The 17,712-nt window shown below is 27.9% G+C and overlaps 2 protein-coding genes across 2 annotated transcripts; both read right to left on the reverse strand.

Moving 5' to 3' along the window:
* Positions 1–2,659: 2,659 nt before the first annotated feature.
* On the reverse strand, positions 2,660–7,685 carry LOC122503391. Its single transcript, XM_043613903.1, has 10 exons — positions 7,535–7,685; positions 7,310–7,450; positions 6,838–6,903; positions 6,258–6,377; positions 5,672–5,785; positions 4,445–4,861; positions 3,966–4,070; positions 3,518–3,610; positions 3,353–3,409; positions 2,660–2,714 (listed from the first exon to the last, which is right to left on the reverse strand). Exons 2-10 carry the CDS (start codon positions 7,388–7,390, stop codon positions 2,682–2,684), a joined length of 1,086 nt encoding a protein of 361 aa, XP_043469838.1. The 5' UTR covers positions 7,391–7,450; positions 7,535–7,685; the 3' UTR covers positions 2,660–2,681.
* Positions 7,686–15,074: 7,389 nt separating this feature from the next.
* Positions 15,075–17,221, reverse strand: LOC122503395. Its single transcript, XM_043613908.1, has 7 exons — positions 17,152–17,221; positions 16,955–17,041; positions 16,793–16,855; positions 16,564–16,668; positions 16,114–16,398; positions 15,806–15,883; positions 15,075–15,234 (listed from the first exon to the last, which is right to left on the reverse strand). Exons 2-6 carry the CDS (start codon positions 17,030–17,032, stop codon positions 15,809–15,811), a joined length of 606 nt encoding a protein of 201 aa, XP_043469843.1. The 5' UTR covers positions 17,033–17,041; positions 17,152–17,221; the 3' UTR covers positions 15,075–15,234; positions 15,806–15,808.
* Positions 17,222–17,712: the final 491 nt, after the last annotated feature.

Raw genomic sequence — 17,712 nt, forward strand, 5'->3', positions numbered from 1 at the left:
TCGAATGGTACATGTGGTCAATATCGTAAAAAGACTTTGCTCGAATATAATCACTCAGGTTGTGCGAACGCAGGCCTTTACATAGTTGTTTTCGAATTTCACTATCACTTAAATCCAAACTTCGACACAACTTATACTTTCTGTGGAAATATGACGTCGCTGCCTCGTTATGGCGTTGAACACACTGTGTAAGTTCCAAAAGAAGATGCACTTTTGTTCTCTCATAGACAAACGTTCCTTGAAACGCATTTTGAAAACTAACCCAATCGACAGCCGTATTCACTCGAGCTTCGTACCATTCTCGTGCCGAACCATGGAGATGTATTCGCGCTGTCTCGAACGCCATCGCAGGAGTCCAATTATGCAACTGAATGAATGACTGAAATTTTTCAATCCACAGCTTTGCCTTATCCGGGCCTTCTATGCCTTCGAAATTCTCGACGCTTCGATGTAAGTCAGGCATAACTTGGAATCGTTGCGGCTGATGTTGCTGCTGTTGTTGTATCTGCATATTTTTTTGAATCGCCATCATCGTGGCTTGATTTTGTTGCACAATGGCCATCACTAGCCGTCATAACCTGCTGCATGTCCAAAGGCGGAGGAGGAGCATTTTCTTGACCACGATTTCCTTGATTAGCATTATGCGGATCATTATTATTTTGACCGTTTTGACCCAACCGTATCATTGCAACAGCAGCGGCTTCCGCTTGCTGGTTTCTTTGAAAATTCTCAAATTCGTTTGCGTCCATTTTTCAAACAAAGAAAGCGTCACTTATCACTGGGAATATCCCACTTCTGAACTGTTATACATTTTAATATATTTATTATTAGCTGATTAAAAATCGACAGTTTACAAAAGACACTTTAATTATACAAGTTCAACCTTACTTAAACAACAATTACATACTTTTCGTAAATTAAAAGATAAAGTGCAAATACGCACCCGAACTTCTGCAAAGTTCAGACGTCATGATGTCTTTCTTTTTTTTTTCTAATTTCTGGTTTCCAATCTGAGTCCTTGAATAAAAATACTAGTTATTTAAATTTCTTACATTTAAAAATACTTTACATTACTGCATATTCAAATAAATGATTAAATATTTAATTTAACTGCTAACATCTTTTTCAAACGAACAACACTCTATACTTCGATCAGTTCAGTCTTATTCTCTGAAATTGATTCCAACTCAACTCGAAGTGGTGACAATAGTTGAAAATTAATTGAATTAGAACTTGCCTTTCCAGTGAATTTTGACGTCTTATTGTTTTGTACTTTATTTTCTATATACTTAAAAATCTTAAAAATAAATTATCTCCGTTTCTTTATTTATTTAAAGATTATTATTTATTAAAGATTTTTTTTTATTTAGATTTTTTTTTTTTTTTTTTTTTTTTTTTTTTTTTGTGAAAGAGATTTTTACTATTTTGAAGCTAAATGTTACTAACAGGAAAAATACTGATTTCTTTTTCTTACAAAGCAGTGTTTGTTAGGTTGATATATATTTAATATTGTGTACAAGTTTTTTTTATTTTTCCCAACCCCTTTCAACTTACTAAAAAATAAACTACGATCTTTAGAGATAAAAAATTTAAAAGTTAATTAAAGAAAGTTAATAAAAATGAAACACGAAACATAATATATTTTTACAACATTATTTATTCACAATAAGTAACAACTTGTTATATAAACATTATAATTAAACACAATTATAATGATAATAATTATGTCACTTAATATTAGGGTAATGTCACCTTGAGTGGACCGCCTAAGCTTTTTTTCCAAAAAATTCTTTATGAAAGCAAATTAATCGGAGGTTTCTATTCCAAGCTTTAGTTTAGATCCCTAGATAAAAGTTTATCCCATAATAGCTTTGATTTTTATTTATTTGAAAGAAAAAATTGACTTTTAAAAAAAAGTTAATTTTTAAGGAATCAAAAAAGTGTAACCTTGAGTGGACCACTCCTAAAAAATTGTAAAAGTTATTCTAAAATCTTTAATGTATTTAATATTTCTGATATATTAAAACAAAATTTATGCTTATGCAGCTTCAGACCATGATTGTGTCGAAATGTTTAGAAGTGAAACCATTTTTAATAATTTTGGCACATATCACATCAAAATCACAAAAAAATTAATAAAGAACATAAAACATAGTTTCAAACCAATTTATTGTCAATTAATTTCCATAAAAATGGTAAACTGACATTAAAAATATAAAAAACAGGCAGTCCACTCGTGGTTATAAACAGTGGTCCACTCATGGTGACATGCAACTCTTTATGGCAGCCACCACAATTTTTTTTTTGAGTCAAAATTATCACTTAATTAAACTAAGACAATCAATTTCAATGTCCAAAGTAGTAGGAAAAAAAGTTACCTTTTAAAACTTAAATTTTACACTACTTTTACACTTTCGAATCACTTTACTCATTGTAAGAGCGACTTCTTTTTTGGTTTGTGTTCTTAAAAATGCGTTACATCAAACAATAACCTATATGATTATCGCGGAACATAATTTTTTACGGTTTCTAGGTGCAGTGCTATTCATTTTATTTATTTCACGTTTCCGCTGTCAGATAACTTAAAAGCTCAGGTGGTCCACTCAAAGTGGCGGTCCACTCAATGTGACATTACCCTACAGAAAAGAATAAATTTTTCTTCTTTATTATTAAAGAGAAATTTAAGAGCCACGCCCTCTAAGTTGTGGATTTCCCTAAAAAAAGATAAAATTACATATATATATATATATATATATATATATATATATATAACTTATAATTTTTAAATTGGTACAATTGGTACTATTTTTTATACAAAAACTTATTTTGTGCAATAAAGATGGACAATTAATTGACATTCATGCGTATTACAGGGTGGTTCTTATTTTGCAAAAATTGGAATTTTTTTAGGTCATATAGGCCGGAATTTTTTTTAAATGTGAAAAAAATGAACTGCGCACAAGGTCAGCCAATTTTTTTTTATAAATATTAACCCGTACCACCGAATGGTTAAAGTTTAAATGGGATTTAACAGGGGTTTAGTGCACTTCCACAAACTTTATGTTATAACTTTTCTATTACTCTACAATTTAACTTTTGTGGCTATGCATTCTTATAATTCTGATTTAATCCTTTAAACCCTTCGTTAACCCTTCGGCAGCACAGGTTGATATTATTATCAAATGGGCTGTCCTTGTGCACAGTTCATTTTTCCACATTTTAAAACAAGTTCCAGCCAGCGGCGACCTAAAAAATTCCAACTTTCGCAAAATAAGAACCGTCCTAAACGCGTGTATTTATGAAAGGATTTATTCGAAAATAATAACTTTACTTTCCAAATTTTTAAACTCACCAATGATTCCTTACTGTTTAAACGATTTTCTAATGTTTCAATTTTCGATAATCCTTCCTATAAAAGTAAATACAATTTTATTTTGCAGAAAGATTTCTAATTCAAAGTAGTTTTTTTTAATACTTGTACAGATAAATTATTATAATAAAACGGAATTTGTCTTACCTCTAAAGAATTTTTTATATTTTTCAATTCGCTAAGAGGATCATCTTCAGTTTTAGAGCCATGTTTTTTTGACAAATGATTCAACAAATCTTGCTGTAAAAACAAAAATTTTTATTTAATAAGAGCTTTCAATTATAAAATAACACTGAGAAAGCTGTGTACTTAATTCAATTACAAAAAATAGAATTATTAATTTATAACAAATAAAAAAATGAGGATTTATTTTTGTTAAGGGTATTTGGTCAATATAGGTAATTATAATAAAATTAATATGTATCTGTGGTTTTAGTTTGTAATTTCACTTCGACCTTGAATTATATGGTAAAAATGAAATTGAAACTTGAAGTAGTATTTACCACTGTATTTCATATATAGTTGTGGTACATGATTGGTATTTTCATGAAAAACTTTTAAGTAGGTTTAAATTAAAAAAATATTTTCTGTTTACCTCTAACGAACTCGCTATATTTTTCACCTTCTTCTTAGCTTTTTTATACAATACTTTTGAGTTTTCTTTTAAAGTTTCCTTTAAGGACGTATCCCTCGGCTCTTCCTGTAAAAACAATAACAGTTATTTTATTTTATATTTATAAATTATATTTGTTTAATAATTTGATAAAACGCTTCATAACCTTTAAGAATCAGATGCACAATACTTGAAACTTGTTATTATTTTTAAACGTTATAATGGAATTTAAAAAAAATTGGCAATAGGCATTTCTTATGGGCCAGGAATCGCTTATTTAAATGGTGTTTTGAAAAATATTTCAAATTCAGAAATTTAAATACCTTATCCCCCTTCTTAGATTATTTCAAAATTTGATGTTTATCTTAAGTGCAAAAATAGTTTGTATTTAAAGAAATTAGAAACTTGTAATCTCATTGCATTGTTTAACTTATTTTTCATCATAAAAATTCATATTTTACCTCTTCTAATTCTTCAGAATCGAAAGTCATAGAGTTTGGCAATTTCTTCTTGTCGTTTTCATTTTCTGATTTTGTTGAACTTGAATCTTTAGATGTCGACAATTTTGTCTTTCCTTCTTCATTTTTCAATTTCTTTGAACTTTCATTCTTGGATTTTGACAATTTCTTCTTTCCTTTTTTATTTTTCAATTTCTTTGACATTGAATTTTTGGATTTCGATAACTTCTTCTTTCTATTTTTATTCTTTAATTTCTTTGACCTTGCATTTTTCGATTTCGATGATTTTTTCTTTCTTCTATTCTTTAATTTCTTCAATCTTGCCTTTTTAGATTTTTTAACTTTTTTATTTCCCAACTTACTTACTGACGCTTTGCTACTTGAAATACTTGCTTCTGAAGAAGTTTTCGACAAATTTGACTGTAAATATTTTATTGTTAATTTAAATGTTTATTTTAATTTTATTAAAAATGGATATATTTTGTCGGCTTACAATAATATAAAGAGGTTTTAACTTTTTTTGACTTATTTTAAACGTAATTTTAAATAAAATCAAAATATCTAACTGCCTCTAATGTAGCAATTTTTTCCGATATCATGCAACTTACTAAAAGTTGACCAAGAAATGTCGAAGTAAATAAAAATAAATATTTTTAGCGTCAAATATGCAACAAAATTTTGTAATAAATATTTTATGATATTCTTACACTAATTACTTTTAAAAGAAGCCAAAAAACATTAAAGCATTTGTACTATTGTAAAAAAATGTTATTTTAAAAAATTGTTACAAATTCACCTTTTTTGAGATATCTCATTACTTGAAAATTAACCTAATTTTTTTTAGAAGTTATTTTTTTAACAATGTTCTCTCTAAATTTGAATCAGTTAAAAATCATAGTTTTAAATGTGATTTTTTGCTTCTGAATCAGTTAAAAATAACTGATTGTCAGTGAAAAAATGACTGATTTTCAGTAAAAAAAACTCAAAAAGAATTTGAACTTGACTAATTGAATCATTTAAAAAAATCTACTGAAACATTAGTTATTTTAACTAAATGATCAGTAAAAATATTACTATTTGAATAAGTGACTGATTTTTTACTTCTAAATCCGTTATTTTGAACTGATTCATATTTAGAGAGTTATAATAGCTTTCAATTTCTAATAAAGAAAAATTGTAGTTAGTATGTTAGAAAAATATGATTTTGAAAGCGACAAAAAAGGGACATACCTTTTTCGACTTTTTAGAACCTTTAGATTTTAAAAATTTTGTCTTCCCCTTCTTTAATAGTGACTTTCCACTATTTAAAAATTTTGTTGATGATGCAGATATTGTTGAGTTCAACTGTCAAAGGATAATTTTCGAATAATTATTTTCTAAAATTCTGATAATATTGTTTTTTCAATAAGAATAAAAGTTAATTTCTAAGTTTTGTTTATTAACAAGCTTTTTTCATGTTAAGTAACATAGATAATGCTCTACACTGTAAAAAATTTAGAGAGTTAACGGACTCGGGAGTTAAATTTTTTGAGTTAAAAATCAACTCCAAAAGAGAGTTAATTTCTAACTCCCTTCATTCAACACCCGCGCGAGTTATTTTTTCCATGGGGAGTTAGCATTTGGGTGTTAAATTTTAACTCTCTTTATTTAACTCCCCTGGCATTAACTCCCCAATGGGTGCGACTTTTATAGACCCCCCGGGGGAGTTAAAATTTAACTCCCTTTTTTTACAGTGTATATATAACTTTAAATGATGTATATCAAATTTAAGTAATATTTTTATTTACCTAAGTTTTTAATAAATATTCTTACTAACCTTTTTGAATTTTTTGGAACCATGCTTCTTAATTTTTGACATTTTTTTCTTTCCTTTTTTCAAGAATGATTTTCCGCCACCAAACAGTTTTTTCGATGAGGAAAATGAAGATGACTTTAGCTGTAAAAGAAGGTATTAAATTTTCATCCAGTTACAGTTATTAAATCTTTAAAATACATAAAAGTATAATTATACTGCCTTATTATTCTACCTGACAATTTTTTACTTGATTTGTAAAAAATATACTCATAACCCTTCACAATATTTTCTTAACTAATAATGTCAATTATGATAACTCCAATTCTTAGGGGAAATTAATAAACTCTCTAAATTTGAATTATAGTAAAAATGTTTCCTAATTTAAATCAGTGACTGACTTTTTGTTTTTGAATTAGTAAATTCTTTTAAAAAAGTCTTATTTTCCAAAATTTTAGATTTTTAAAAGTTTAATATCTTCGATTAATTTAGGCAAAAAATGTCCAATAAGGGCTCAAAAGATGCGTCAAAGAATAATACTGTACAAAAATTGATAAAAGCATTTAGTGTCCTTTTCATTACATGAATAAAGATTTTTAATTACCTTTGAAAATGATGATCCTAGGCCTTTCATTTTTTTTCCAACTGACAAACCTTTTGGCATTTTAAACTTTAAAAAAATAATATTCTAATTAAACTTTTTTTTAAAAGCAGCTTTTTAAAAACATTTGACTGAAAATTATTCTCTTAAGAAAAATTATAGCACATACTAAAATAATTAGGGTGTTAATGTCATTCAGTTAGGAGTAGAATTTTTCGAGTTAAAAATCAATTTCAAAGTATTTAATCTGTAGTCGAACAAAAGAGTTCACTATTAACTTTCTCACGATTTCGCAATTAAATCTATATTCAAGGATATAATACATGGGAACAAAATTTTAACTCTCTAAATTTTACTCCCTTTGCTTCAACTCTGAAAGAGTAGTAGTTGGGAGTTAAAATTAAAAGCATTTTTTTATAAGTGACTTATACTTTGTTTAAATTTATATAGAATTATAAGATATTATTTTGCTTACCTTTCCTAGTTTCGGAAAGCTGTGCACCAGTATAAATATGGTGCAGAGAGATAAGAGGAGAATTATTTTTAAAGAAACCATTTTTTTCTCAAATAGTTAAAAAATTTAGAGCAACAATATCAGCTTTCAGATGCACACACTCTAGAAAAATAAGAGTTTTAAAATTTATAATATGAATAAAAAATATAAATATATGCCTTTTTTTGTTCTAAAATATGCACTTACCTGCTTAAAGTAGTTATTGTAAATCAAATTCAATGTCTTGTATTGCACTACATTTATAGAGTAGCTCGAAAAGACTAAAATTAATCTGAAATGCTTTTGCACTTTATAGTTCTTTTGCATTTTTAGATTATGTATTTCTTTTTGCGCAACACAAAGTCAAATATTTTTATGATAGAAATTTTAAAGCAATAAAACCGATGTACAAAATTTACTGTAGAAAGAAAAACTTCCCCAATGGGAAATTGCCAATGCTCACCATCCCGTGTAGAAATTGAAAATAGGATTTAATAAGGCCCTGAATAGATGCCCTTTCGAAAGTGAGGCGCAAACTAGGAAAATTCGTCAGGACCTGTCTAATTTCGTCACGCTTGGACTATCAGGTGATGATGTGGAAAAATAGAGAGGTTCTAACTAGATCGCCTTATCAGTGCCTAAGTAGAATATCAGAATGTGTGAATTCAACTAGAGGCATTCTAGCCAGGGCCTGATTGAAATATTTAAAAGGGACATAAATAGATCCAGTTAGATTTCCCTATCTGAAAAAGAGGGCATTTTAGTCAGTGCCCGATTATCACCTATCTAGAAATTTTTAGTGTGGTTGGCCTTACTAATTCCTTATCAGCGCCCCTTTTTAAATAAGGCGAAGTAGGGAAATTTCTACACGGGATTGGCTAAATAATGGACCAATATTGGCTGCCAACAGTTTTTTCTTGGTCAAACATTGGCAACTAATATTGGGCTATTATTGCTGGAGTCTTGGAATGATCACGACTTTGCCAAGCATTGTCAGCCAATATTGGATCACTATTGGCTGCCAAGGCAAATGCCGGACTTTCCAAGCCTTGGTTATTCATTGGCAACAAAGATTGGACCAATGTTAATGACCAATTATTTACCAATGCTTTAAAATTAAATTAATGCTTGGTTATTTCTTGGTTACCAATACTGAACCAACGTTTGAAATCTATATTTTACTAATACCAACACATAGCAAAAATTTAAAAAAAAAATTGAATTACTAATCTGGAGAAGGAAAAATAATTAATTTAATTAGAACACTCTGTTAAAAACAGAATGTGATAAAAATCAGACAAAGGCATATTGAATCCGCCATTTTGAATTTTTCAAATCTGACATATTCGTAATCAGCGACCCCAAAAATCCTCAAGTACGTCCGATTTTAAAGAAAATCCACACACACTGTATTTTTCGCACTATGTCACTTTCGGAAACATTTGGGATACGTTTACACTTATTACAGTAGGTGATGTATGTATAAAAACATTATTTGCAATTAACATTTGTTAAAGTAAACATTCCGTCAAATGACATTTATAACCATTAAAAAATATCTTTTACGGTAATTTGAGTTAATCAAGGTTCGAGAAAATCCAGTTTTTATAATATTAAATATTTTACACGGAAAAAAAAAGTTCCCAGATATTTCAGGAATTATTTCCTAACTCTTGGATACGTGGTAACAGCTCTGAACTAGCGTCGAACATTCAATGGTAATCAATGAATGTTTGAAAGAAATTCGGGAACTGTTTTAGAAAACGCTGTAAATAGTCCAATAGTCTTTTTTTCATTTCTTTCTCATGTAAAGTCCATGGCACTGGCCGCAACTGTTTCTGAAATTTTCGGGAACTCGTCAAGGAATCTTGGTGCGCAGAAACTGTGCGCACCAGTCTCAACGTCAGTAAGACTTGCGTGCCTTATATATTTATTTTATGCTGAGGTATTTAACGCTCCTGTTTAGCTCACGTGGATAAGACGCCGGACTTCTATTCCTCGGGTACGCGAGTTCTGTTCCAGCCGCCGTCGATTTTTCTCTCATATGGTTTTTTCTTTTTCAGAAACTTAATAAAAAATAAAAATTGTTATGTGACCTTCAAGGATAAATGTGTGTGTGTGTGTGCGGACGTGTCAAGGAGGGGAAGTGGGAGGGGGGAAGCAGAATCCATTTTTTCTTGCATTTGCCTAACTTTTCGATTTTCTTGAACAGTTCCCGACTTTTTCAAGAACAGTTTGCCGAGAAGTGGTGAAATAGTTATAATTTGTAGAGAAATAGTAAATGACATATTTAAACGAGGCAACCTTTAGTTCTCTGTGAACTACCCGCCGTATCCAAGAGTTAAGAACGAAGTTCCCGAATAATCTTCGAACTTTTTTTTTCCGTGTATTAACTTACATTTGAGCAATTCCATGGGAAGTGATCGACGATTTTTCAACATTGTTAGCAATTTTATTGAAACTTTTTTCCTTGTAGCTATAAGGATAAGATATGATAAAGTGAAGACGATTTTAAAAATTTCGAAAAAATTTTGAAAATATTCAAATTTGAAAATTTATGTACTAATTTTTTAAAATTAAGATAACTCCGATTGTTTTCAATATTTGTTGAAATTTTTTTTTTAATTTTTACAGTATAACTAGTACTTTTTAAATAAATTTTTTAGAAAAAAAATTTTCATTAGGGGAGAGTGGGGCAAACCGGACCGGTGGGTAAACCGGACCCCTCTCAATATTTCCCAAATGGCGAAATTGGAAAAAGTGTTGTTTACAAATTTAAAACAATTATGTTTAGTATACCTTATTTTTTCAATCTGACAGTTTTAGCTTGCGTTTGTGCGACGCAGGGAGCAAAAGTTTTTTTTAGTTTTTTTTCTACACTTTTACGAATTTTTTCTTAAGGAAATTCTGAGGAAATCGTGTAATGTTTCCAAATATTAGGTCTTAGGTTTTGAAGGTACACACCTCAGGAATATTTACCACCAAAAACTTTGATGAATTTGCAAAGCGTTTCTTTTTGACAAACATTTATTCTCAAAATGGGCCTGTGAGGCAAACTGGACCGTTTTCGGTGGGGCAAACCGGCCATAGGATATTTCCATTGAATTAAAGTTTCATAAAAATGATTTTTAAATATAAAATGTTTCTTTCACTAAAATATTTACTTACAATGAAAAATAATTGTCTTCCAATGAGAATTGGACCCTTTAATATTGTTTCTCTGATAATGACAAACATTTTTATTTTTTTATTAAAAAAAATATTTATTTAATTAAAATTCAATCCCGTATTATTATTTTTATTACTACAACCATTGTTTACATGATTCTTTATGTTTTTTATTATTGTAGATTATGTAAATGCAATATTATAAATAAAAAACCAAACGGTCCGGCTTACCCCAGGGGGTGGGGCAAACCAGACCGTTTGCAAAATTTTTTAAAGTTAACACAGCAACTAAACAAAATAAAAGATAAAGTATAGGTGTCTCTGGGAAAAAGTAGCGCAATTAAATGCTCTTTCAAACAAGCCATCGAAAAATGAAATCGGTTGATTCGTTTTTGACAAGAGTCAAAAAACCGTTAGGGGGTCCGGTTTGCCCCATTCTCCCCTAATTATTAAAAATTTTTCAAAAAAAATTTTTTTTTTATATTTTGAAAAACACCCCCCCTCCGATTTTTTTATAGTGACAGACAAAAGTAATAAGAAATTTTTCGTTAAAGTTTCATAGCTTGGGATCGCGATAACTTTTCGAGAAATCAACGAAAAAATCTTTGGCGCCCCATTGAAACTGACGCGCTCACGGACGTATGTCCAAGAAGTTGACCACGCCATTTCATTTTTTCTCAACAAAATTTTGATTAAACTGAAAACCAAAACTTGTGTTACACCTATTAAACGATAACAAATATTGTGCTGGAAAAAAAATTTATATATTTTTCAAAAATTAAAAAAAATTTTCTTTTATACTTCAATTTTTTTGAACATTTTTCAAAAATCAAAATTTTGAAAAAATAAAATAGTGCTCAGCGAGCACAATAAAAAAGCCTATAACAATTTTTCAAAAAGTTTTTCAAAAAATTTTTCAAGAAAATCACATTTTTTGACTCTAAAATTTTTTGAACCTTTTTAAAAAATCAAAAGTTTGGAAAAATAATATTTTTGCCGAATTGTGCTCGACGAGCACAATAAAAAAGTCTAAAAAACAATGTTTTAAAAAGTTAAATAATTATTTAAAATAATTATAGGGGAAATTGGGGAATTGTGGGTCACCTCCATTATTTAACAATATTTTAAAGTTTGATCATCCAATTTTTTTATTTTCTTTTGTTCGGCAAAAGTAAATTTTTTAAAAGCATTTCATGACTTTACAGCGCTTTACAAATTACCTATAAGTCGTAAACAACAACAAACTGAAAATTGCATTCAAATATTTATTTTAGGCGCTCATGTTTTTATTGTTTTTACAAAGATTTTTAGGAATCGCCTAAATAAAAAAAATTTTAATATATTTTTACTTTTTTTTTTACTTCGACAAAAAAAATGCAAATTTAAATGAAAAAATAATACAAAGCTTTTTGTAAAATGAATCATTCGGGGAATTGTGAGCCACTATTTTTTTAAAAGTATGCAGGTAGGGGAGTCTAGGTGCGGTTGTTACGCTGTGCAGTTGTTACAAATGGAATATTTTAAAAACAGTGAATTATAGAGATGGGGTTCCCAAAGGAAAAATGTTTAGTTTTTATGTATGAACTTTTTGCAACATGTTTAAAAATTATACGCAGACTTTACAAGTAAAAAAATAGGCACATTGGTTTTTAGAGGCCAAGAGTAAATATTTCTCTGCTTGATACTTTTTAAATAATTAATAGACCTCTATACTTAACAAAGTAAATTTTTTAATATCAATTCTATGAGGATTAAGCTTTAAAAAACTGCCTTGGTTGTCCACATTTGAGGCTCCGGATGTTAAAAGGGCACACGCGCGAGCACACGGCAAATAATTTGGCCCCTGGAGATAAAATTTTGAAGTTGTTCAAAATGAATTTTAAATTATTGTTTCTTATACAGAATTTCAAGGCGAAACTTTTTTTCTAATAAAAATTTTTTATATAATTTATCGTTTTCACGTAAATTGAAAAAACGTGATTTTTTAAGTTAAGAAATTTTAATGAATTTTTGACTTCAACTCGTGACTACTTCGTTAAATATTAATATTTTTCTACAAAATTTACACACAATATTCTTCAAACTATTCCAAGAGTGAAACAATATTTGGAAATTTAAAAAAAAATTGTATGTCAAAGTAAATAATTATTTAAATAATTTTGTCGGAAAAATGATTCTCCTATTTTCAATTGAAAAAGTTGAGTGACGAATTTTCGTTTTCGGAAAACTTTCAGCGACAAAAATGTTCATTAATATGTTAGGAAGTTTTTTGGAAAATATCTCGCCATTTGATAATAAATTAAAGTTAATAGAGCAATTTTAACATTGTCGCGCTCTGCTGTAAACGTAAACAATGTCTAACTATATGCATTGGTCTTGTAATGGCGGCCATGCTACACGTGCGCCGCCACGCCGCAATTTTACAGCAGAGCGCGACGATGTTAAAATTGCTCTATTGTCTTTAATTTATTATCAAATGGCAAGATATTTTCCAAAAATCTTCCTAACATATTAATGAACATTTTTGTCGCTGAAAGTTTTCCGAAAACGAAAATTCGTCACTCAACTTTTTCAATTGAAAATAGGAGAATCATTTTTCCGACAAAATTATTTAAATAATTATTTACTTTGACATACAATTTTTTTTTAAATTTCCAAATATTGTTTCACTCTTGGAATAGTTTGAAGAATATTGTGTGTAAATTTTGTGGAAAAATATTAATATTTAACGAAGTAGTCACGAGTTGAAGTCAAAAATTCATTAAAATTTCTTAACTTAAAAAATCACGTTTTTTCAATTTACGTGAAAACGATAAATTATATAAAAAATTTTTATTAGAAAAAAAGTTTCGCCTTGAAATTCTGTATAAGAAACAATAATTTAAAATTCATTTTGAACAACTTCAAAATTTTATCTCCAGGGGCCAAATTATTTGCCGTGTGTTCGCGCGTGTGCCCTTTTAAGATCCGGAGCCTCAATTATTAACTTTTTGAAAAATTGTTATAGGCTTTTTTATTGTGCTCGCTGAGCACTATTTTATTTTTTCAAAATTTTGATTTTTGAAATGTTCAAAAAAATTTAAGTATAAAAGAAAATTTTTTTTAATTTTTGAAAAATATATAAATTTTTTTTCCAGCACAATATTTGTTATCGTTTGCTAGGTGTAACACAAGTTTTGGTTTTTAGTTTAATCAAAATTTTGTTGAGAAAAAATGAAATGGCGTGGTCAACTTCTTGGACATACGTTCGTGAGCGCGTCAGTTTCAATGGGGCGCCAAAGATTTTTTCGTTGATTTCTCGAAAAGTTATCGCGATCCCACTATGAAACTTTAACGAAAAATTTCTTATTACTTTTGGCTATTACTATAAAAAAATCGGAGGAGGGGTGTTTTTCAAATCATAAAAAAAAATTTTTTTTGACAAATTTTTAATAATTAATGAAAATTTTTTTTTCTAAAAAATTTATTTAAAAAGTACTAGTTTCAAATTTGAATATTTTCAAAATTTTTTCGAAATTTTCAAAATCGTCTTCACTTTATCATATCTTATCCTTATAGCTACAAAAAAAAGTTTCAAAAAAATTGCTAACAATGTCGAAAAATCGTCGATCACTTCCCATAATTGCTCATATTAAAAAAATATTTCAAAGACGAGTATAAAAATTTGTACACGCACACAACAATAATTTCTAGATAAAATAATTTTATTTTTCTTCGAAAATATTTATCATTGTTTTTCTTTCATTTAACGAAATTTAAAAATATAGGTACATATCTTAGAATTCATTTTAATTTATAATAATATTAATTTGAAATGAAATCATTAAAAAAATTAATTATTTTTAATAATTAATTCATAAAATTAATTGTTTTTATTAATTTTAAATGAATTAATTTTACAAATTAATTGCTCATCTTAAAAATTTATAGAAACAATACAGTTGTATTTAAAACACGAATAAAATTTTATTTACATTGCAGTTTAGAAAAAAAGATTTTTTAAATAAAAAAATTAATTAAACAATTTTTCTATTTTTTCTACACTAATAAAAATGGATTAGTTGATTTTTTCATCAAATTGATGGTTAAAAAATTATGTTTAATTTTCTCAAAGCTCTGAGTACTGTATAAAATTATTTTTCAAGATTAATAAACAAAAGAAAGTTGTCTTTAAATGAAAAAAGTATGTAACAAATTGTTATCGTTGTCAAAACATTGCGTCATCCAATAAGGACTATAATTAAGCTATAGCAACATATTTCTTACTAATTTCTAATTTTCTGTAATTTTTTTTAATTTTAGTTTTTAAAATATCATTTTTAAGACATATCTTTTGACCTTTACGAACATTTTGCTGTCAGTTTATCAACATTTATAAAAAATTTTAAACCTAACTTTTTATTAAACTTTTCTTGATTAATTTTTATGATGTTTTTTATTTGTGATTTTTAGTTTTTTACTATTTGAGTGTTTAATATGCATGAGATATACTTTAATTTAATTCATTATCGCAATTTTACAAAATTTTTAATGTTTAAATAAAAAATTTTAAAAGGTGGGAGAAAATAAACAGATTATATAAACTGTTTAAAATTATTTATTCACAATAAACAATAATTGTCATGTGTACATAATTTTAAAGATCATTATATGTCATTTATGTTATATCAATAAAAAAAATTTTACCATTTTATTCAATTAATTAATTCTTCATTGATTCGATAAAATCAATGGTTTTCCTGCAAAAACAAAATTAATTTTATTTGATACATACATAATAAAATTATTTTTATCCCACATGTACAAAAACGGCGCTTTCTGATAGCAGCCGACAGGGAGGAAAGTCATTCATTTCTTCGACCGTATGAAAATGGCGGCCGTGTTCTCCCAAGGGCAAGAAAATTAGCTGTTCACATGCATTTTTCTTGCCCAAGGGAGAAATCGGCCGCCATTTTCATACAAATCGAACAAGTGAATGACTTTTACTCCCTGTCGTCTGCTATCTGAAATCGCCGCTTTTGTGCATTAGGAATAAAAAATATCGTAAGTAACACGAGAATAAAGGCAGCCAATTTCTTTACGATGATTTTTGTGACACTTGTTCCGGTCTCGGGGCGCCTACGGCGCCCTCGACCTCCACTCGTGTCACAAAAATCACCGTAACGAAATGGCTGCCTTTCTCCTCTTGTTGCTTAATATACTATTGTCTGATAATAATGATTATTTAAAATAGCATTGTCTTTTATTAAATAATCGGTTTTTGTACAAATGTTGAATAATTTTGCTACTTGTTTATTTTATTAATCTCACCGGCTACTCGAAAGCATCCATCGATTCATCATCATCAATAAAAGGTAATTGTTTTTCCATTTCTTTCATCCTATTTGGCTACAAAAATTAAAATTAATTTGATGCTATAAATTTCAGTTTTCTTATTATGGAAATATACAGGACTGACACTGAAATTAAACTATTTTGCAAATAGAAAAATGGTTACACAAAAAACCGTTTAGAACATTATTTGATATTATCATGCATTTCAAGCAAATAGATGTAATTTACTTTTTCGTTTCCTATCATGAAAGAATTAAAACAGAATTTTAAACTTTTAATCTCACCGGACTAATGTTTGAATTATTCTCCATTATTGATTCTGTCAACGAATGTTTAGGCAAATTTTTCCCAGCCTTTGATAATTTTTTCCTTTGCAATCTCTCTTTTTTCCTTTCGAATCTCCCTCTTTCCTTTTCCAATTTTTCGTGTCTTTTTCTTAATGATTCTTTTGCCGCTTCCGCTCGTGTGAACATTTTTCTCATTCTCTTTTTTTTTCTATTTGTCATAGGACGAGAAACTTCTTGGCTACTTGAAAGACTGTTTGAGATTGAATCTTTAAGCTTTGTCAACTGTAAAAACAATTTATAATTTTATTAAATATATATTTTATTTCTATATTATGGTTTATATTTTTGAAAAAACTAAATTAGTTTTTACTAGAGTTGTTAGGTATATAACTACTTAATTTTTAATTATCAGTCAAAATCATTTTTGCAATAAATATAATAATTTACCTTTTTTAAAGTCCCACTCTTTAATTTTCCCAATTTTTTCTTGCCTTTTTCAAGTATTGATTCGTCACTACTTAAAGACAATGCTGATGGTTTGGATGAATCTAACTATAAAAACAAAAGAAATATTATATATACTTTAAATTCCATATAAATTACAATTTCCAACTGCTACAATTGATTTTAAAAATATTTAGTAATAAATATGAGTTTATAAAAAGTTTTTTTTCACTTTTGTAATAGCTGCTTCCCCTGAACTTAATTTCTTTGATGATTTTTTACTCAAAAATTTCAGCTGTGAAAAATATTTTTAATAGTTTCATTAACGAAAATTAATGGTGTTCTATATGTAAGTTTACAATGATACTATTATACTATGTTTGTTAAAATTTACCTTCGGTAATTTCGGAAAGCTGTGTACCATCATAAAGGTACAAAGAAACAACAGGAAAAATATTTTTAAAGAAACCATGTTTCTCACCTAAACTAGAAAAGGAAAATTTAAAATTTTTTTAATATATTAATATAAAATAGAAATATTTTCCTTCACTTAATCAATTAATCGATTTGATCTGAAATATGTGCACTCACCTGAAAATAGTTGTTATTATGTGTTAAATAGAACGTTTTGCACTGCACTTGCAGTTCGAGAGTACTCGAATATTTATCAGAAAGTCTTTCACCGTTTTTATAGATATTTTATGTTTTTTTATTATATGCTTTTTTAATATTTTTGCATACCACAGAGTTGATTACATTTATGTTAAAAATTTTAAAGCAGTAAAAAAAATAAAATTTTAACATTCCGTTGTCATTGGGTTAACTGGACCGGAAATTTTGAAATAAAATTAAGAATTGTGCTTTAAAATATCCTTAATACATATTATTTTTAACAAACTTTGACAATTCGATGATTTTTATTATACTTCAGGGTGGTTCCTTGTAATTATTTTCGTTGTACTATACAGATTTTTATTTACCTTTTAAAAAAATAAAAAATTTATGAACAAAAAAGTTATTAATGTTTTTTATAAAAAAGTTATTAATGTTTTTTATAAAAAAGTCCAATGTTTTTCAAATTTTTGTTTAATATTTAATTTTTTCTACTACGAAATAGCCGAAAAATAATTCTAAATGTTACAAATAACGTAA

This window comes from Leptopilina heterotoma, unplaced genomic scaffold, assembly GCF_015476425.1.
Source record: "Leptopilina heterotoma isolate Lh14 unplaced genomic scaffold, ASM1547642v1 Lhet_26, whole genome shotgun sequence".
Lineage (NCBI taxonomy): Eukaryota > Metazoa > Arthropoda > Insecta > Hymenoptera > Figitidae > Leptopilina > Leptopilina heterotoma.

Bases quoted from the DNA above. Each gene is read 5' to 3' on its own strand.
- LOC122503391 (XM_043613903.1), bottom strand. From the start codon at position 7,390: ATGGTTTCTTTAAAAATAATTCTCCTCTTATCTCTCTGCACCATATTT. The intron at 5,786-6,257 runs GTTAGTAAGAAT...ATCCTTTGACAG, and splicing joins GTTCCAAAAAATTCAAAAAG to TTGAACTCAACAATATCTGC. The intron at 4,071-4,444 runs GTAAAATATGAA...TTGTTTTTACAG, and splicing joins ATTCTGAAGAATTAGAAGAG to GAAGAGCCGAGGGATACGTC.
- LOC122503395 (XM_043613908.1), bottom strand. From the start codon at position 17,032: ATGGTTTCTTTAAAAATATTTTTCCTGTTGTTTCTTTGTACCTTTATG. The intron at 16,856-16,954 runs GTAAATTTTAAC...TATTTTTCACAG, and splicing joins GCTTTCCGAAATTACCGAAG to CTGAAATTTTTGAGTAAAAA. The intron at 15,884-16,113 runs GTGAGATTAAAA...TAATTTTTGTAG, and splicing joins ATAATTCAAACATTAGTCCG to CCAAATAGGATGAAAGAAAT.